The 21,948-nt window shown below is 42.0% G+C and overlaps 1 protein-coding gene across 2 annotated transcripts in view; it reads right to left on the reverse strand.

The window, feature by feature from the left end:
* SHPRH (SNF2 histone linker PHD RING helicase) overlaps positions 1-21,948 on the reverse strand; it is a 98,004-nt gene that overhangs the window by 16,083 nt on the left and 59,973 nt on the right. For both annotated transcript variants that reach the window (XM_090040998.1, XM_090041004.1), the window contains exons 22-25: positions 21,601-21,744; positions 18,246-18,347; positions 14,333-14,404; positions 12,498-12,686 (exon numbers count right to left, since the gene is read on the reverse strand). In XM_090040998.1, the coding sequence (XP_089897124.1) occupies positions 12,498-12,686; positions 14,333-14,404; positions 18,246-18,347; positions 21,601-21,744 (507 nt within the window). The remainder of the gene's footprint in view (positions 1-12,497; positions 12,687-14,332; positions 14,405-18,245; positions 18,348-21,600; positions 21,745-21,948) is intronic.

Below are 21,948 nucleotides of genomic sequence, written 5' to 3' on the forward strand. Positions count from 1 at the left end.
GTGCAGACGTGCCCATTGAGTCTAGAGGGTGAAAAATATCCCAAGTGATAAATTTGCAGGCAGTTGGTTCTACTTCCAAATTCACACAGGTATGTTAATTTTCTTCTTATCTTTCCTTTCTCTTTTTTTTTTTTAACTCTGTATATCTGTTAGTGCTTGGGTATAATCAATTTTCAATTGTCACTCCTATGCAATGGATCTATTTACAGTTCTTATGCATCTTTTGCAGATAAAAAAATGCATTAAAAAAACAAGAACAATATAAAACTTGAAGAGTGTGATCATAAAGCCACAGAAAATGGTAGGTGGCTTGAAACGTCTTACTTTTTCCCAAATAACTACCATTTAAGATTTGATATTGACCCTTAATTAAAATAAATAAATAAATCAAAGCTTATAATCTGAGGATCCAATATTGCTCAGTTTATGTATGTGAAAGCCCCACTGAAACCAATCAATTAACAGGAGAACAAAAGGCTCTGGTCCTGAATTAGACAATAACAAAGGAAGGGAACAATGTAGTGGCATTTGACCAGCTGACATCTGTTGCATCTCTTTCTGCTTCTATTTTATTGGAAAGCCCATTCCCCTGGTTTGCTTTAAAGTCTGATCCCTGTTCTTAAAATCACTGAACACTTCCATTATCATGCCTGTCTACAATGGTGTTTATAGATTGATAACTCTCTCTGCTTTATACATTTGCGAAATTAATTGTTGGGCCATCTATCTATCTGTCTATTAGACAGATAGATAGATAGATCCTCTGCGACAAAAGGAATTTTCTTACAAATTCACAGGAAAAATGTTCAGCAGTTCGAGTGGTGTTACTGAAAACCCAGTAATTGTGACAATATTAAGCATCCAAGCATGTAACAAACCTGAGCACCACAAGGAGCTCATTAGTATAAAACTGTTCATTTAATCCGTAATACAATGTTTGAAGTATTTTATAAAACTACTACATGTATAATGATACCCAGCCTACTAAGAAAAGAATTAGCAAATACAGATCAGCTAGCAACTCTTGAAGCTACGATTATGTCAAAATATGAAGTCCCATGACCGTCAAAAAAGCAGCATTTCCTCAGGGAACCTGCACTGCAGTTAGAGAACCCACAGTTGGGTTATGATCATAGCTCCACTTACTACTAAACAAGGATTCAATGCTTTTAAGTACAGCAAAGCCAGGCATCTAAAAACAAAACAAAGTAACCCGTGCCTGCCCCCCCAAAAAACAACCAGACCTTTACTGTTCCTTAAAGGTCATTCCAATTTAGTCCTTTAATGTTTTCACTCCTCCTTGGTTCATTCCACACTATGTAATAGTTCATAGTTTCATAGTTTCTAGGGTCGGAAGGGACCTGAGCAGATCATCTAGTCCGACCCCCTGCCATGGCACGAAAGAATACTGGGGTCAAATGACCCCAGCAAGATGTTCATCTAACCTCCTCTTAAACACCCCCAGGGTAGGAGCCTGCACCACTTCTCTTGGAAGTTGGTTCCAGACCCTAGCTGCCCTGACCGTGAAGTAGCGCCTCCTGATATCTAACCTAAACCTACCCTCTGCCAGCTTGTGACCGTTATTCCTGGTCACTCCTGGCGGTGCTCGGGGGAACAGTGACTCCCCCAGTGCCTGCTGATCCTCCCTGACTAGTTTATAACAGGCCACAAGATCCCCCCTCAGCCTTCTCTTTTGGAGGCTGAACAGGTTCAGGTCCCGTAGCCTCTTCTCATAGCGCCTGCCCTGTTGTCCCCTGATCGTACGAGTGGTCCTCCTCTGGACCCTCTCCATGCTGTCGACATCCCTCTTGAAGTGTGGCGCCCAGAACTGGACGCAATACTCCAGCTGTGGCCTGACCAGTGCCGCATAGAGGGGGAGGATCACCTCTTTGGACCTGCTTGAGATGCATCTGTGGATGCATGACAAGATGCAGTTGGCCTTCCTAACTACCTCCCCACACTGCCGGCCCATGTTCATCTTGGAGTCAATGATGACCCCCAGATCCTTTTCCGCCTCCGTGCTGACAAGAGGGGAGTTCCCTAACCTGTAGGTATGGTGCCGGTTGTTCCTCCCGAGGTGCATCACCTTGCACTTGTCTGTGTTGAAACCCATCCTATTCTCGTCCGCCCACCCTTGTAACCTGTCTACGTCTGATTGTAGCCTGTTGCATCCTTCCAGTGTGCCCACGTCCCCCCACATCTTAGTGTCATCAGCAAATTTGAACAGGTTTTACCCCCTCGTCCAAATCACTGATGAAGTTGTTGAACAGTGTGGGCCCGAGGACAGAGCCCTGTGGAACCCCACTGCCCACGTCCTTCCAGGTTGAGAAGGACCCATCCACTACCACCCTCTGGGTGCGGCCCTCCAGCCAGCTGGCGACCCATTTGACTGTGTGGGTGTCTACACCACAGCCCCCCAATTTCTTAATGAGAACGGGATGAGAGACAGTATCGAATGCCTTCTGGAAGTCCAGGAAGACTATATCCACTGCTACCCCTGCATCTAATGATCTGGTGATCTGATTGTAAAAGGCCACCAGGTTGGTCTGACAGGACCTGCCACTGATGAACCCATGTTGGTTGCCCCTAAGCATGCAGTCCCCTGCTGGCCCCTCCTGGATGTGTGCCAGCATAATTTTCTCAAACAGCTTGCCTAGAATCAAGGTAAGACTAACTGGCCTATATTTTCCCGGGTCCTCCTTCCTGCCTTTTTTGTGGATGCTTTACATTAGTAATATTAATTATTAATTATTATTACACGGGTGCTTTACATTAGTAATATTAATATTTGTGAAACAAATTACTGAATCATGAGCAAAGTATTTTATTTTGTCTTGTGTATTATAAATGAGTTATAGTTTTACTGTATACCTTTTTTAAATGTCATGATGAGCTGTTGTACTTGTTAGTGTTCAGCTTTACTTAGTTATCCAAATTAAAAAAAAACAGAAAATTGTCAATAACTTAACTTTAATTTACACATATGAGACCTTGTTAGAGATGTACTGCCATACAAATCATTTCTACCTATGCTGCCTACCTTCCATTCATTATAATTCCTAAAACATGATTACACATACAGAAATTACAATATTCCCAGTACATGAGATTACAGTACTAAATTCTACTTTTTGTTTAGTTTGTTGTCTATTCCGCTTGTTTGTCTGCAAGAGGGCTCTCATTAACAGATCGTTAATGTCTTCTTGGAATCAGAAAATGTATTCCTTTAATTATGCATTTTGTGCAACAGCAATTTTACCTAGAGTTTTTGAAAAGGCATTTTTAATTGCTTACCAGTGCTTACATGTCTATACAATTTCATGCTGCAATAGTCTCAGCTGGGCAAGTATTGTTTTATTTCTGTCTGCACCTGTTCTCTGAATACTCAACTGCCTATGTTGGCTGCACTACACTGGCAGATCAAATTTAGTGCAGTTATGTTGCCTGCAATATTGGTGGGGAAGGTTGAAAACAAGTCTAAGTGTGTGCCTTGGAGCACGCACTGGGTTACTCAAGCGTTCATATATTAACAAGTAACTGTGAATGCTCCAGCAAAGCTGTGCAGAAGACAGAGCTGCCAACGGCTGCAGCAACCTGTCCCTCCTTTGTCTCAGTGAACTCATAGAAAATAGTGAAGTGGATATGACAGCACTTGTTGCTAACTCCTTTGTGATTGACATGCATCTGGTTAACATCTAACATCTTGTTTTCAGAAGTGAAACACTTTAAAAAACAAAAATTGCAGGTGTTATAGATTGAGGGGATGAATGAAGTTATGGAACTTCTTATGACTGTAGAACAATTTAACTTAACAAGCAGCATCTATTATACTGTTCAAATAACCAACCTAAAGGAGAAGTTAACCCTTTCCCTATATTGTACAGTAGTAGCTACAACAAACTATTTCAGAGTACTTCATCATAGAAAAACCATACTTATATTAAGGGGCTCCCTGTAATATTTGTGAACCTATTATAAATGTTGCAACACTGACAATAAAAAGGTCAAAAGAAAAGCCAGTTATCCAAGCTGCACCCTTGCAATAGAAACTGCTGACAAAAAGTAAATCTGCCAATTTAAAGACAATGTCATTTTAATTGAAAGATCAAGCTGTGTAAATGTTTAATTAAGCTACCTTGTGTTTTTCTCGTCTTACGCACCGTCCTCTCTCTCAACTCTCTGTTAACATCACTTGTCAGTGTCCAGAAGTTGAATTCATTCCTATGAATAGTTATGCAGTGAGTAATTCAAACATGTAAATATCTACAAGAATTGAGGCCTTGTACATTCTTCGGGGCAGTGATCACATCCTCTACACCCTTGCTGACCAACAGTATTAAAAAGAAAAGCAAAAATCTTATCTTGAACACTACACAACAAAAGACTGGAAAGCTGGAATGCTTTTACATGTACTAAACAGGTTCATTTTTTACTGTTGCTTTGCCTCACTGATCTCTGTGGTTCTACACTTTCTACAGCTCATTTGCTTTTCCTATAGCTGTCACGCTCCAAATGACACGCAGCTAATCAAAGATGTACAACAAAAGTAAAGGAGCAGCACAAGTGCTGAAATCATGGATAATGGAATAAAAAAGAACTATAATTATATTAACAATTGCAACCCATTTGCTACCTCTATTTTCTTATCATTAAACTATAAACAAGCTAAAGGGCCACTACTAAAAGAAAATGATCTATCCGAATATCTATCCACTTCTGGACCCCATATTTCAAGAAGATGTGAACAGACTGAAAAGAGTCCAGCAGAGAGCAATGATTAGAGCCCTGGGAAGCATGGCTTTGGAGAAAAGGCTGAAAGAACTAGAGTTTAGACTGAGGGGGTATTTGATCACAATCTTCAAATACTTTGAGCAGGGGGTTGGACTAGATGAGTTCCTGAGGTGCCTTCCAACCCTTATTTTCTATGATACCTGAAGAGTGACAATAGAAAGAACGGAAATTTTTTTTCTCTGTGGCCATGGGGCACAGGACTAGAAGCAATGAACTCAAGATACAGAGGATGAAGTTTAGGCTGGAGAGTAGGAAGAACTTTCTGACTCTGTGAGGGTGGTCAAGCATTGGAATAGGCTACCTAGATAGAAGTTGTGGCCATGTGCTGTTCAACATCTTTATTAATGATTTAGATGAGGATGTGAAAAGCAACTGGCCAAGTCTGCAAATGATGCTAAGTTATGGGGGAAAGTGGTCACTCTAGAGAATAGGATGCAGATCCAAGTTGACCTGGACAAGCTGGAAAGGTGGGTAGAGCAGAACCCAATGCAGTCAATAAGGATAAATACAAAGTGCTTCATCTGGGGAGAAGTAATCAGTGACATGAAAATAGTTTAGGAGGAGATGTCCTGGCCAGCATGATGGCTAAAAGGGACCTTGGGATTATGGTTGATCACAGGATGAACATGAGCCACCAGTGCAAGGCTGTAGTCAACAAAGCTAATAGCATAGTGGGATGCATTTGCTGATGCATCACAAGGAGGGCTAAGGAAGTGATACTTCCTCTCTATGTGGCACTAGTGAAACCCTAGCTGGAGTGCTGTGTCCAGTTCTGGGTGCTACACTTCAAAAAAGACATGGAGAATCTTGAAATGTTCCAGAGAAGGGCCACAAGAATGATTAAGGGCCTAGAGAACAAACCTTATGAGGAAAGACTAAGGGATCTGAGACTATTCAGCCTGGGGAACAGAAGACTGAGGGGGAACGTGGTGGTGGCCATCTGTAAGTCTGTAAGGGGTGAATATCAGGAGCTGGGAGAAAAATTGTTTATTAGGGCACCCCAGGGGAAGACCCAGGCCATAAACTGTCAGAAGATGGTTTCAGGTTGGAAGTAAAGAACTTCTTTACGGTAAGGGTGACTAGAATCTGAAGCAGACTTCCCAGGCAGGTGGTGCTGTCCCCAACTTTGTAAGTCTTCAAGAGGAGACTGGACAGACACCTCGCTGGGATCATTTGATCTCAGTAGAATTCCTGCCCAGAGCAGGGGGGTTGGACTTGATGACCTTTTGAGGTCCCTTCCAGCCCTTAATTTCTATGATTCTATGATTCTCCATCCCTGGACATTTTCAAGAGCAGGTTAGACTGACTGGGATGGTTTAGTCAAGGGTGGTCCTGCCTTAAATACAGGGCTGGACCAGATAGACTCAATGAGGTCTTTTCCAGACTTTTTTTTTCTTTATGATCCTATATTTGCTACTCATTAAAAACAGTACAATGAAAATATCCCCAGTACAATGAAAATATTCCCATACTTCATCTCACTCCATTCATTCAGACACATTTGCATGCACACACACAAAACACATGTATGTGAATGTGCGTATATCATACATGTGTACTTCAAGGAACACAGGGTAGGAACTAGTCTACAGCTCACTTCAAACAAGCAAACAAACAAACACACAACTGAAATAGATCTGTTGTGCCAAAAGGATGGCAGACTTAACCAATCAAAAGTTTACAGATAGTCCTACTTTATTTACTGGCGTTTCTTGGCTTCTAGTCTGGATTTACATATTATACTACTGGGCACCAACAGATCTTGGGTTTGTCATGTTATAGAAAGTCCAGACTAACACATAAATACAGTAAAAGCTTTGTCATCCAGCATGAATAGGGTAAGAGGGGTGCTGGTTATCTAAAAATTCCAGTTATCTGGGTTTGCACACGGCAAAAGCACGGGGTGGTGGATGGCAGTGGCTGTGGCATGGAAACTACTCCCCACCCCCCAACCACACACACACACACACACACACACACACACACACACACACACACACACACACGGTGCCTGTGCAGCCTGCAGAGGGAAGCCACTGCCCTGGCGCCCCCTGCAGCCCTCTTCAAGAAATATAGGATGCGCATGCTGGAAATTCAAGTTTAATAGAGTATTTTGGTTAGTAAAAGTAAAAGGCTGGTTAACACAGTTTTTACTTCAAGGTAAGTGATTATTCAAGGTAAGATAAAAACAAAATAGCTTCAAACAGGGGTGTTCAACCCCCATATCATCTGGCCTGCAGGGTTCCCCACGGGTCCACAAATTTGACAGCAAGGAGCAGTGATGTGAAGCTGAGTGGAGTAGAGTAGGGTGGCACACAGTCCAACTGGGAAGCATGGACCCGAGCAGGGAGGCAAGGAGCAACATGGAAATGAAAGGGAGGGGGGAATGGGCTGCAAAGAGTGGTAGGGAGCTAAACTGGGCAGCATGGGGCAGCAAGAGGGAGGGGCTGAATGGGGCAGTGCACGGTCAAGCGGGACAATATGGGGCCTGATCCGGCCCATAAACTGGTCCTGCACTACTTAATTGGGCCCATAAGGCCAAAAGACTGAGCACTACTGGTCTTGAGTATAGATGTAACTTTGCTCAGATAGCAACCTAATGAAAGCCTGATGGTAGAATTTTCCACAAAGAGAGGAAAACATGCTGGAATTCCAGTAATAACTTTCCCAGTAGAAAAAGAGCTCCACCTCCAGAGTTACTCTGAGTACAGTATAATACAGAAGACTTCAAGACACACAAGATGGACACAGACTAGAGAAAGACCAATGGACTAGGGTGACCACATGTTCCTCTTCGCCAGGACAGCAGCTCACCAGCAAGTTCTGCTCTGTACCCATCACATCAGTGTGCTCTGCCTTACACTCCTACCCCATACCCAACTCACCAGACTGGAGCTCAGAAACAGCTGAGCATGCTAGAGTGTGGGGAGTAAAAGAGGCCTCTCTCTTACTGGTAGTCAAGAAATATGGTCACCCTAAACAAATCTAGAGAATTATAGTTTGAACAAATAAATATAGAACAGGCCCCCTGAATTTTCACACCAAGACAATAAGCAACATAGACTACTGGCCTACTGTACAACTGAAAAATGCATTCTTTTACTGACTTAAGTAAAAAGAAGGGAAGAGTCTTTAAAAAAAAAAAAAAAAAAAAGGCTGCTTGTCTTGTTGCCCGCCCACACACACACAACAGTACAATACAGAACATGGCCCCTGCAGAAAAGTGACAGGCTAATTTATCAAATACTCTGTATTTTCACTCAACCAGAGGTTGTAGAGTTGATGGAGAAATCCTTCAGGGCAATGCTATCACCTGCTTTATGCTGAACATAAGAGCAGATAATCCTAATGATCCCTGCTAGTCTTAAATGTTATGAACCCACAAGTGAGCTCAGTAGGTATTTTTGTACTGTTGGAGATGGGATGACATTTACTATCTCCCTTCCAAATTCCTAAGTAAAACTACAAAAGTGGAAAAAATTAAATCAATCCTATAAACAGAATCTACCAGCTACACCCTCCTACAGTACAGCCTACTTACTCCCTCTTGTGCCAACTCCTGCCAATTACCTGAAACCTTATACTCTTTATTGGATTTAGTATATATTTTAATGGGAAATGGCAATGAAGCTAGACATACTCATGCTAGCTTTAAATCTAGCTAACAAGGATAAACATATAATAGTAAAAATGTGGCAGTACAGACTGCTGCATGAACTAATAACCCAAGGACATGCCCAGGGTCCCCAGCATGCTTGAGTATCTTCTTCTGAACCTGTTGCTGACCCATACTGTCGTAAACCATGCTAGCAGAATAAATGTCCCATTGACAAGTATATCTGTATTACAGTCACCTTTATTTCATGCATAGAGACAGGACTGGAAGCAGCCTCATGGGCACTTAAGTCTAACCCCAGGGTTCATGTGGGCAGTCTTATTTGAGGAATCCCCAAGCTACATATCAGACTTTGAATACACAAAAACAGAAACACCCAGAATACTCCATCATATAAGGAGATACAAGTGCCATGCCAATGTCCTGCCACTGAAGTGACAGGAAAGTAGCTGGATAAGATATACTTAGAGAATCCTAGAAAGGGGACCATGCCCTATGCTTACAGTAGTAGAGTAGGGTAAAAACTGCACAGTCCCTGATCTAGGGCAGGGGCGGGCAAAATACATGCAGCAGGCCATATCTGGCCCACCAAGCAATTCCATCCAGTCCATGGGTGTCCCGCCCAGCCCACATGCCTTGCTCCCACTCTGATGCATGGAAGGGCCTGGCCCAGCCAGCACGCAGCTTCTGGGTGGAGCTGCTGTTGTCACTGCTGCAGCCACTGGGGACTCACTCAGCTTCCCCAGCCTCCAGTGGCTCCTCCTTGTCTCCCTCTGAGAAGCAGGTAGGGAAGTGGTGGGGGTAGGGGAGCTGTGGCAGGGGTAGGGACAGCTGCAGCTGGGCAGGAGCAGGGAGTGTGGGGCTAGGGCAGGCAGGAGCACGGAGCAAGCACCCAGTGGGATGGTGGGAGTGCAGAGCTTGGGTGGGCGGAGTGTGGGAGGAGGCAGCAGGCAAGGGCCCTTGGCAGCAGCAGGCAGAGGCCCTTGGGGCACTCGTGTCCCATGCAGGTGCTACCACCCGGCATCGCGCAGCTCCAGCCAGAGCTGCACATGGAGACAAGGAGCACAGTCAAGCCAGCCCGCCTGCATCGCATGGGGTTTCCTGTGACTCACGTGAGCTCCTGGCACTCATGCAGCACCAGGGGAAGCCCTGCATGATGGACCTGGCTGCCTTCCTCACCATGTACAGTTGTCAGGACTCTGCCAGAACTGGCAGAGAGTTCTACCCCTGCTTCCATGCCAGCACAGAGTGTGGAAGGCAGCTGGCTGCACTGCATGTAACTACCCCCATTAGCGCACAGTGCTAGGAGCTGAACACATGCTGCAGAGGGCCCTGCAATTGGGGTGGGCTGGTCCGCCTGCGCTCCTTCTTGCAGCTCTGGCCAGAGCAGCATGCTGCCACGCGGCAGCACCTGCACAGGCCACAGCCACCCTGAGCCCCTGCCTGTTGCTGCTGTTGGTGGCAGGGGCTGTGTGCCATTTGGGGGAGTGTATGGGGGTCTCCACAGCCCCCCACCCCACAAACCCTAGACACCCACACCTTGCCCCTACAACTCCCTCATTTACACACACCCCATAACATACCCTATGCCCCCACACAGCTACACCGCTTCACAAACCCCACATGCACCCACACCCCACACACTCCCTGACACACAAAATACAAGAGGAAGACTTTGTTTGACCTATTATTCAGACATCTCTATATATAATACACAAACACAAATCATGATAAAAATATTTTTTGTAATAAAACTTAAAATATGTTAAAGTAAATGTTTGACTTTCAGTTTATGATTTGTTTTTTTCTGGTTCAGATGGCAACCCACCCCCAAAAGGAGTATTTCCGGGGGTGCGAGGAGTGGGGAGAGAGTGGAGGGACTTCTAGTGGCAAAGGTCAGGGGTTAGAGGGTAGGACCTCCAGTCCCTAGATGGTGACCAGGGGGTGGGGCTACCCTTGCAGCCCTCAACAGCTCACTACAACTCATTAAGCAACTTTCCAGTCAAAATAATTGCCTACCCCTGATCTAGGAACAATGCCTTCCTGACCCTAATTTTGGTGATCTGTAGAAACCTGACTGTAAGAGCAAGACCCTCTTGCTAGGAAATCTAAGTTTTCCAAGCACCAGCAGGAATGCATCCTAGTCAAAAACTGAGCCTGAGCTGTGGCCAATTACTCAACAGTTCAGAGGAAAGTAGAAAAAAGAAAAAAAGACTTCTCAATCGCCTCACTTAAAATAATACCAGTGTACTTGCCTCTCTACCAATGGACCTTAAAACAGGCTCTTCATTGTTTTCTTCTGAACCACTAAGAATTATTGGTTTATTAATAAAACTTCAATTATAAGACAAAAATAATCATGCTTTTCTCAACCCCCAACAGCCCACATTAGAGGGATGATACGCACTGTAAACTGTTCATAGCAGTGATCGTTTTTTGTTGTGTTTTAAGTACCTATATCAGTGTTCCAGCTATTTCCTACCCAGGTCTGTTTAAGATAATCATTCTCCCCATGTTAAGAAATTGTGAGATTTCAAACTTCTTATTTCACATTGGGATGAAACCAAGATCTTTCAAATGTGTTTGCAATACAAATACCAAACAGCCAATAGCTTGGTGGTCTAGGAACTAACTTGGAATGTGAGCAGCTCAAGTGCACATTGCTTTTCTGAACTATGAATAGGGTCTTAAAAATCGGGTCCACATGATAGGCAAGTGCCATGAGCATCACATTACTAATCACTCTCAGGGGGGTAGCAACAGCACTCTGTTTCTCTTTCCCATCTCTGAACCAAGAAACATTTCCCAATAGAGCTCAGTTGCAAGTGACGTAATGTTCTTGTGAATAGTTTGTTTTGACAAAATGGCATTTTCTGGAAAAAAGGCCACAAAGCCTGAAAGTTTCCCACTGGCTCTACTGCAATTGAAATAAAAAAAAAATTATAATGTTGAGTCCAAATTATTTAGAGCTTTATACATTCACTAAAACTTTGAACCAAACTCGCTGACTTAAACGAAAGGAAATGCAGGTGGAAGAGTGCTACAGATTCAACTCTTATCCTTTAACTAACGGGCAAAAAAAAAGTACATTCTGGCACTGCTGCTATTTTCAAGTCAATGTCAAAGCAATTGAAAAGAGAATTACAATAATCCACTGCAGATTTAAAACAAAAAATGGGCAATTCCAGGATAAGAGCTATAGCAACGAATGCTTACTAGCAGCCATAGAGCCCTCGACTGGAAGCAATTTAATCAAGCAGCGACTACTTCCTGAAGTGTTCTATGACTGTACATATATAATCTTTGTTCTGTCTTAAAAAAATGAAAACAAATCATCATACTTACAAGACTTTTCCATTTAAAACTACTCTAGTGTGAACTGCAGGCAATCTTTGACAGATACTCTTAAAGCCCATAAAAATCTAATCTGTACATCCCAAAGGTGAGAAAACTAACAGAAATCTAAACTTAGAAATAATATTCTGGATCTTTAGTAAATAGTTTTATATTTTAATCAACTGAGAAAATATCCGGCTACACCTGCAGCTAAGACATAATTATCTTAATAAGTGCTACTCATCTGAGTAAACAGAATTGGATCCAAAAAAGGAATTAGAGCTTTGGCTAGCTACAGAAAGCCAATCAATAATTTGACAGTCAATCAAACAATTCATCATTTACATATTTATGAATCTATAATTACATGGTATCAGATGTTAAGAAAACTTGACTAAAACTAACCAAAGCCTTTTTCACATGGACAGTCCATATTTTTGCAAAATTTTAGCTTTCTAATTCACCTAACAGATTTTGGGCAGACATATTTACTCCTATAATTTTAAAACATCTGATCTTTGAGGCCATCATGCAGCAACTTCTAAAATATGAAGGTAGAATTATTTTTTGGAAAAAAGAAGAAGTGTTTACTTAATGCTTCCAAATGACCATATTTTTTAGAAAGTTGTAAAAAAAAGAGGCTCATGCCATCAAAAAAGTTCAGGTAAATCACATCCAACTTAGCTGCAAAAACCGTCTTAGAGTGTGCACCGCTGAAAACCTGTGCCAGGAAATTCTATGTAAGGCTGATTACCTTCACAGGAATATCATCTTCCTGGTTTGCAGTCTCCGCAGTGAAGACGTAAGATATTTCTTTATGAGAGGTTGTCTGTCTGCAGATGGCGCACTTAATCGAACTCCTGCGAGTGCCAACACTGTACTGTTCTATAATTATAGCTATACATTCATTACAGAAGCAATGCCCACAAGTCAGAACTGCCCACTGGAAAGGGAAATAAAAAAAAAAATATTATTTTTTCCCCACACATGCAATCACAGAGGCACATAAAGTTAAGATTACATTAACAAAACATGACCTTACCTTTAATAAGACAACTCTTCAGAATATTAAAACTGAGGGAATTAAAAAAGACTGTACTGGAGCTAGTTGAAAAATCCTGAATTTCAACGTAAGGAAATTAATTTATTTCAAAGAAAGGACAATTTTTAATGGAAGTTTTCAAAGATGTACTATTTATGTTTATCATCTTTGTCTCAATTTGGAAAGCTAAATCAGATAACCTTTTATTTTTTTTAACAAAATCTTGGTTTTTTTAAATTTAGTTGTTATGACCTAAAACCATGTTCTAATGCAGACTATACATAAGAGAAGGAAACAGGTTACTATTTGTAAAAGAATTTCAGAAACTTAAATGGAAATATTTCTTTTGGATTTCAGTTTGGAAGAGTTTATATTTTATAGAACCTATATTTTGATTCAGATTTCACCTTGCCATCGCAAAACAAAAAAGTGACAATTCTTACTTCAGAAGTCCTGAGACCAAATGTTTTAATTTTTTTGATAAGACTGTTAATTGCAATGGCACTCCACTTATTAAAAAGAAAGAATGTTTTCAATATGGGTTTTTTATGGAATGGACTATAATTAATGCAGAGACTGTGTTGGGGACACCTTCTCTTTAGGAGGAGTTATGTAATACTCCTATGACAACTACAACAATTAACAAAGAACTAGTATTTTGCAATTAATGTAGTTTTAGCAACTGACAATGAAGAATTCAGCTCCCAGATGTGATCACCCAGTTCCGCGGACCACCTGAGTAGTCTGAGAACTATGGCTGCCTATACACATGCTCAAGAGCTGGGGGGTGGGAGAAGCATCTTATAATTAGAGCAGTTCCTAGAGAGCCACTCTAATTAAAACACCCCACTGTCACATGTATTAAGGTCCCACCATGAGATGCTTTATCTAAACTTCATTTGATGAGATATAACATCATTATACATGGGATAGTGAGACCATGCAGAAGCATTCTAATTAGAATGCAAACCAGCATGTGTATAGGCAGCCATAAGCTTTAGAACAAAATATAAATTCTGGAAAGACCAGGTAACACAGCAGATATGATAAAAAGATATGGAGCCTTTTAGTCTTGGGTACTAGTTTAAATTCAGCAGACAGTACATGAAGCATTACCTATACTGCACCTGTATTTAAAGACATAGGGCATGCATCTCATAATCTCACATTTTTCACTAAACTCACTCTCAAATTCCAGCTTTTCTAGTTCTGAAAAATAAAAGAATCCAGAGTATCAGTATCTATCCTATTACATCCCATTAGTTTCTGAACAGCTAATATACATTTTTTAAAGTTTTCTATTCTCAGAAGAAAAAAAATTAAAAACTCAGTAAAAACAGATACAGAAAACCAGACCCTATATTCCAACTTTCACTGAGTAAAGAAATCAAAAGGAACATATACACAGATGAGAGAATTCAATAACATGGTGTTTTTGAAAAAATCTTAAGTTTCTCAGATTTAAACACAATGCTCATTTAAATTCAGATGGCAGAAATCAAGTCTAAGAATTCTGTAAAAGAGAGGATCACTTCCTGGTTATTTACCTGCTTTCCCAGTTGGCGAGCACAAATTGGACAGGGTTCTGGATTAACTCCACCAGTGGTTTTATCCTGAGACTATAAAACAGAAACATTTTCATTTTTCAAAAAAACCCAAAAAAGATCATCTATATTTTAAATAATCTATTTGGAAAGTTAACCTATGTACTCGAGCCAAAGACAACACTGAATTTAAGACAACCCTTCAACTATGAAACTGGAGACATGGAAAATTATAAATTACTTTGAATTTTCCACATCTAGAATCTAGTTCTTGAAGGGTCCTCTTAAATTCATTCCTCCTACCACTTTCACAGGAAAACTAGTGGCAGGGAAGTAGTAGCTGGGGGGCAGGCAGCCTGCCCTATGCCCCTTGGGCAGGTAAACTTTGCCACTTACCTCTAGTGCCTTCCCCTTCCTACCACTTGACCTCCTCACCTTTATAGTTGCTTTTGCTTCGTCTCTGAGGGGGGCACGGAGCACCTGGTACAGCCAAACAGTAGCACCGGTTCTGACTTCAGCCTCCAAACCCAGGCAGGGTGGGGGTCGAAGCCATAGCAACTCCCCTACCACTCCGCACACCCCTTCCCTGTGCATGCCTCTCTCAGTGCTCACCATTCACTATGTACTCCTTCAACACACCTGTTCCCTATGCTCTTGCTCAGCACTCCACTTGCTCAGCACCCTATGCATCCCTTTCCCCGCACCACTCATCCCTTCCTCATGTTCCCCCAGAACTGCTCACCCTTTCCCCATCTGTAGTGCACATCCCCTTGCTGTTTCCCTTCCTTGCACCCCATGTCTCTTTTCCTGCATTCCCGTCACTCTGTGCATTTCTTCACGAGTGCTCCCCCTGCACTGTGTGCCCCTCCCTCATGTTCCCCCTGCATTGCACACCCCCCCATGATACCCACGTCCCTTCTCCTGCAATACCTCCATTGCTCCCTCCTGTGTTTCCCCCTGCATCGTGCACTCCTTCCTCTTGTTCCCCCCCTGCACTGCACACCCTTTTCCCCTGTGCTCCCCTCTGCATTGTGCTCACATGTCCCTTCCCCTGTGCTGTTTGCCCATGCATGCCCCACTTGCTCTGCCCATCCCATCTCCCACAATCCCACCGGCCCTTCCCCATGCTCTCCCATGCACACCCTACCTGTCACATGAGCCACCCATGCCCCTCTTCCACAGCCATAGCAATAGCTTGCCTGATCTGTACTTGATTCTAAGAGGTTTTTTCCTCCCTGTACTAAATAAGGAGGGAAACCCTCACCATATTTGAGCAAACACAGTATTACAGTCAATCCTGAACTTATTTTATAACTGCTTTTAAAGTTGTTGAACATCCTTTGCTAATTTTTGTAGAAATAAAACCAGGTTATCTTCTCCACCCCATGAATCAAAAATAGTAAATAGAGTATTTAATTAATAACAGTTCTATTTATATCTGTTTTTCAAACTGTATCAGACTTTGAAAATATTCCTCAGAAGTGTTTCAACATAATAAAAAGTCTGATGAAAATGTTGTAGAGATCTCCTTTCCTTCTTTTTAAATTAAGTTTTAACTTACACTACAAAAGCTACTACATTTTTTACATCAGCCAGATTATATAACAGACCAAAATAATCAAATATGCTTAAAAGTGTCATTACATTTTTAATGAAATGTTCTGTCATTACTGTAGGAAGGAATGAAAAAAAGGAAGAAAGCTCTTTGGCTTCTGAAGGTTTAAGCAATATTTATAATACATTTTGAGTCTGCCTGAATCATACCAAACTTTGTTTACCTATGCTTTGACTCATTTTTGTTGTTCAAACAATTGGCAAAAAGTAGTTGGCATAAATATCACCAAATCAAACTTTGCACAACAGGTCATCTGCACCAGGGCAGTCTCCATCTTAAACACACTGGCTAATTATCCCTTAATATACTGAACACAATTCTGTACAATCTTTATCTGAAATAATTACCTGTTAACTGTCTGCTTTAGATTTTTTAGAAACATACACATAGTACTTACTATTTATATTATAAATACTGGGGTACTGAAATGTGCCACCAAACAGCGTTTGAAGAGATATCACCCCACCATCATAAAACCATTCTAAGATATTCAAGGTGTAATTGAATTAAAACAACTAGCTTGTCTTGTTCCATAATCTCTTGTGATAACTGGGGACTTATTCAATGGAAGAAGTGGAGCAGAAGATACAGACTTTCTCCTGGGTAGAATGACCAGAGGTTGCTGGGAAACCAGTGACAGTAAACTAACCAGAGTGCTCAATACTGGTGATGAACTTATTTAATCAAGGCAAAGATCTAACAGGCATTTAAATCTGGTATCACAAAAGAAACCTTTGAAGCAGCGGTTCTCAACCAGGGTGCCATGTGACCCTTTTCAAGGGTACTGAAGCACCAGTGCTACTACAGCCAGGTGAAACTGCTGTGTGCCTCAGACGGAGCTAAAGGTGTATTTCTCTTTTAGGTTTATTTGATAACCCTAATGCAGGCAGGAGTACTGGCTCCTGCCACAGCCATTCCCAGTCTTACTCCGCATGCCTCTCATGGGAACAGATGTATGTGGGGCAGTGTATAATTTATCTCCAGGCTTCTGTGCTGCTGCCTCCAGATGGAGCTCACCCACCTGCCTCTTTCCAAAAGGAATATGCAAGGATACATGGGGCCATACTTGGCTTAAACCTAATGAAGGCAGGACTGCCAGCTCCTGCCATAACCACTTCCCCATCTGGCTCCATATGAAGCACAAGGGGCACTCTTAAATGGCTGCAGCAGCAGTGTTTCCATTGAGAACCACTCTTCTGCAAACAAGTTGACCTATTTGAATATTATGCTTCAAAAAAGTAATAACTTTAAAGAAACTTATGAAAATTAGCACATATATTTAGCGGATACTTTTGACAATTATATTATTTCTGCTTATTTACAGATTTCCATACCAAGAGCCGAAAAGAAACAAAAGTCATTTTAGATTGTTTGTTTATATGTTCACATTTGAGTGATTTAGAAAGTGGCCAAAATATATTATGTTATACAGTATTTTTATGTAACATATACAACATGGATTATAGATGAATAGAAGTTAGGATCAGAAGGGACCTCAATAGAACATCAAGTCTGACCCCCTGCATAGGCAGGAAAGAGTGCTGGGTTGAGATGACCCCAGCTAGATGTCTATTTAACCTCCTCTTGAAGACCCCCAGGGTAGGGGAGAGCACCACCTCCCTTGGGAGCCCATTCCAGATTTTGGCCACTCTAACTGTGAAGTTCTTTCTAATGTCCAGTCTAAATCTGCTCTCTGCTTTCTCATGGCCATTGTTTCTTGTAACCCCCAAGGGCGCCTTGGTGAATAGAGCCTCACCTATTCCCTTCCACACCTCCGTGATGAATTTATAGGCAGCCATAAGGTCACCTCTCAACCTTCTCTTGTGGAGGCTGAAGAGGTTCAGGTGCCCTAGTCTCTCCTCGTAGGGCTTGGCCTGCAAGTCCTTAACCATACGAGTGGCCCTTCTCTGGACCCACTCCAGGTTATCCACATCCCTCTTGAAGTGTGGCGTCCAAAACTGGACGCAGTATTCCAACTGCGGTCTGACCGGTGCCCCAGAGAGGGGAAGTATCACCTCCTTGGTTCTGTTTGTCACGCATCTGCTGATGCATGATAAAGTGCCATTAGCTTTGCTGATGACTCTGTCACACTGACAACTCATGTTCATTATGTGATTATATACTATATCATGTGGTAGTCACTCACAATACAAGGTAATAAGATTACAGTGCATCTTTAAAGTAAAACTATAATCTACTGATAAACATATATATATAAATGAAAGCACTGAAGTGGATTGCCAATTTGTGCACTAGAAGGTGACACTAAATTGTAATATGGGAGTAACAAGTATACTGTACCTTCTCTAAATTAGTGAGATACAGGAGCTGGCCTAGTTTCTTCTGAAGCTGGGATTTGGCAACTGCCTTGTCATTCAAAAGTTTCACTCGATTTTGTTCTACCTAAAAAACAGCATATATTAAACATGGATATGGAATCATACAAAAGAGGGTCAAAGATAGGGATGGAAAGGACTTGAGGAGACTAATCAAACCCCCTGCTCAAGGCAAAGTCTTCCTTGTTTAAGCCATCCCAGAAAGACATTTGTCTAACCTGCATTCAACATTTTTTAGTATTGGAGAGTCCACAATCTCTCTATAATCCATTCTAGTTCTTAACCACCCTCAGAATTAGACAGTTCTTCATATATCCAGCTGAAATCTCCATGATTTCTTGTCCTGTGCCCTGTATCCATGGAGAACAATGCATTGCCCCCTCTTCATAAGAACCTTCCTGGTATTTTAGGCCTGTTATGGAACGCCTTAGTCTTCTCTTCGTAGACTAAATCTCAATTCCTTCAAACCCCAACTTGTATGAAATATTTTCTAGACCTCTAGAAAAATGGCAGGAGGTGGGGAGGGAGAGAGGAAAGTACATAGCGAGTGGCCCAAGTGGCATGCAGCCTCCTGGTCTACACCCATGCAGTGCATGGCCACCAAGAAGTTGGAGAGCCCTGATTGACAGAATAATTGATGTCAGCACCTAATGATAAGTCTTCAACCAACCTGTGTGAGCTGACCCCAACTGTTTAGTAATTTTTCACAACCTATGCTGTAATTTTTCACAACCTAATTTTTCACTTTAGTTTTCTCTGTTCTTCATTTAGCCCAGTGGTTCTCAACTAGGGTGCTATAAGACCTTTTCAGGGGTGCCACATAACAGCTGCTGCCACCACAATGGCCAGGTAAAATGTCCTGCCTACCTTGTGCACAGCTAGACCAGGAAGGGCATGGGCATGGGTGCTTGCTCCTTCTCTTGGTAAAGGTTCTTGATAGCATAACACAGGCAAGAGAGCCTGCTTGTGCCATGACCCTTCCCTGCACAACATCACCCAAGAACATTCCTGCATGCCTGTTTCAAGGAGGAGCATGGGAGGAGGAGGGCAGATTAGAAAAGGCTGCAGCATAGGCAGCCTCTCCTGCCTGTTTTAGTCTTATTAGAATACCCAAATGGAAGTAGGGGAACACAAATGCCACAACCCTGTCCAGCCTGGGTGTGCACAAGGCACATAGGGCACTTTTACCTGAGTGCAGTGGCAGCATACTGATTGAGAACAACAGAAGTAAACTGAGGCAGTACAACAGTGGTTGTCACCCAGGGGTGCTACCAAATTCAAAAAGTTTGTGGAGAGATGTCCTAAATCTAACAAAGTTGAGAACCACTTAGTTAGCATATTCTATTACAATGGATTTGTCCAGTTGACTTTTGTTTCTAGTCAATTTTAATCCTGCAAAAGCTCCAAACACTACAGATAAACACTGAGGACTAAAAAAAAAATAAGTGATTCCTCTTTAGTTTAATGAATAAATTTCTATGGTTTTGTAAAAAGTCTGTTCTTTAAAAAGGAAAATTCTACATTTTGAATTATAACCTGATCATGCCACTTAAAAATTAATTTTTCAATCCTATTTTTGCAGGGTAAGTTGAAATGTTTTGCTGAATGCAGAATCTAAGAAGTTGTAGAAAATTAGAAAGCAAGCATCTAGCTCATTGTTACTCCTCTGTTTTTATCCTGGTCAGCATGGATGTCTAGTGCCTCTTGAGTTAGCCCCCACAACACAACTCAGTGACCAGGGTGGGCAGCCAATCCTGCTGGCCGGGGAAAGGGAGTTTCCTGGTGGCCGATCTCACTCACTGTAAAAGCGGCCAGCGCTCCCCAACTGGCGTTTGTGGGGGTGGGGGGGTTTACTGGTACTCCGGCCTGCCCTACTGCCCCCCAGCTAAACAGGGAGCATGGCCTGACAGGCGGTGCACTGGCGCTCTCAGGGGGTGCACATATATCCCCTGCATGCCGCCCCTGCTGGTCAGTGTTGTTATTTGCGTAGAAGCATTCTGGCAGGTGCTGTCTGTACTGCAGCAGGTAGCATGAGTGTTTGTTTGAGGACCTCAACATTATGCACTTGATTGTCACAAATACAGTTCAGTGGCAAAGACTCAATAAGGTTTATTACTTACAAAGTACCACCTTGCTAACACACTTGTCTAAAAGTTGCAAGCCCTGGATGCTTGTGATAAGACACAGGCTCAGCTTGCATAGAGAAAGAGAGAGAAGAGAGTCCCATAGGCCAAGTACAAAGTTCCAGAATTTTTCAGGCCTCCTCATAGCAATTCAAGCAATTTGTTTGCATTAGATACTTACAAAAACAGCACCATCCCTCACCAAACTACCCTAAATCCTTGTACCTTTTGATATCCTCTTACATGCATTTTGGACTCTTTGGCAATCAATCAATCAATTTTTGTCAACGGGTTATCAAGCTTAACTTCAAAAACACCAGTCTCGGGCTGTGGTGGGTAAGGTGTTAGCCTTCAGTCAGGCCTGCTTTTAACAAAACCTTTATGGCTGGGCACAGAAATTACATAAACTGGTACAAATGATCAGAAACCAGTTCAAATCTGTAACACAAAAGAAATTCAGTGCATACACACCACTTTCAAAAGGGCCAAAACCAGTTTAGGATAAACCTAGATAGATATAGTATCAGACTTAACTGATTGACATTAAATTGGTTTATTGAACTTTTGTCTCAGATCCCCATGAGTTGTATATGTACTGCGAAATGCCGGTATTAATCAATAAGGCCTACACCCATATCTTTATATCTATATATAATGACAGATATATAAACAATATATTTATATATAGACGAATTGTTACAGATCTACATACATATAGATATCTATGTATAGTTATAGGCCCCCTTTACACATTACAACTATTGTACAATTAATTGATTAACTGTGCAATTGCCAGTTACATGTGAAAAGTAGGTATCACACAATAAAAAGCTCCAACCAGCTATGAAGTTAGACCTCAGAAATGTGGACTAACTTTATAGCTGGTTGCTATAATTTGCACATGTAGCATTGTCTCCTCTGCAGTCTCCCTTCAGCTGAGGGGGCTCCCAGCTCCAGAGGCACACCATGCCCCGTGAAAAACCCCAGACCCAGCAAATCATGGCTGCTGCCAACTCTAGGATTCAGAGGTGTGTGAAACCTCAGGATCCTGGGGATTACAGCTACCGTTCTCCTTGTCCAAAGTCTCCTAATGTATATTGATGTTACATAAGGCAAAGTATCTGTCTACACACATACGGAGAGAAAGAGAGAGAGAGAGAGAGAGAGAGAACGGGAATGGGAACAAGAGAACACTACCTCATGTGGTTCTATGATGTGAAGTACTGGAGGGTTCGGCTTGGGCTCATCAGGATGACGCACTCTCAGCCGTTCTGTGGCCATGGCAAGTTCATCAATAGCAGACACATGATCCCTCAATACCATCCAATATTCATGAAGTAACTATAAAATCAAAAATGATTACTAAAAATACTCAGGTAGTCTCCAGTATACTCCTGCATCACATTGTAAGCAAATTTACTGCCAAATCTCAATCTGAATCTTTAAATGAGGATTTCACAATCATGCAACTACCACAACTTTCTCTGAACCAGAAACTAAAAGATTATGGCTATGCTTTATCTTGCTCTCTTGGTACCAACTTTA

The sequence above is a fragment of the Crocodylus siamensis genome, chromosome 1 (genome assembly GCF_052110815.1).
Source record: "Crocodylus siamensis isolate JL-2025a chromosome 1, ASM5211081v1, whole genome shotgun sequence".
Classification (NCBI taxonomy): Eukaryota; Metazoa; Chordata; order Crocodylia; family Crocodylidae; genus Crocodylus; species Crocodylus siamensis.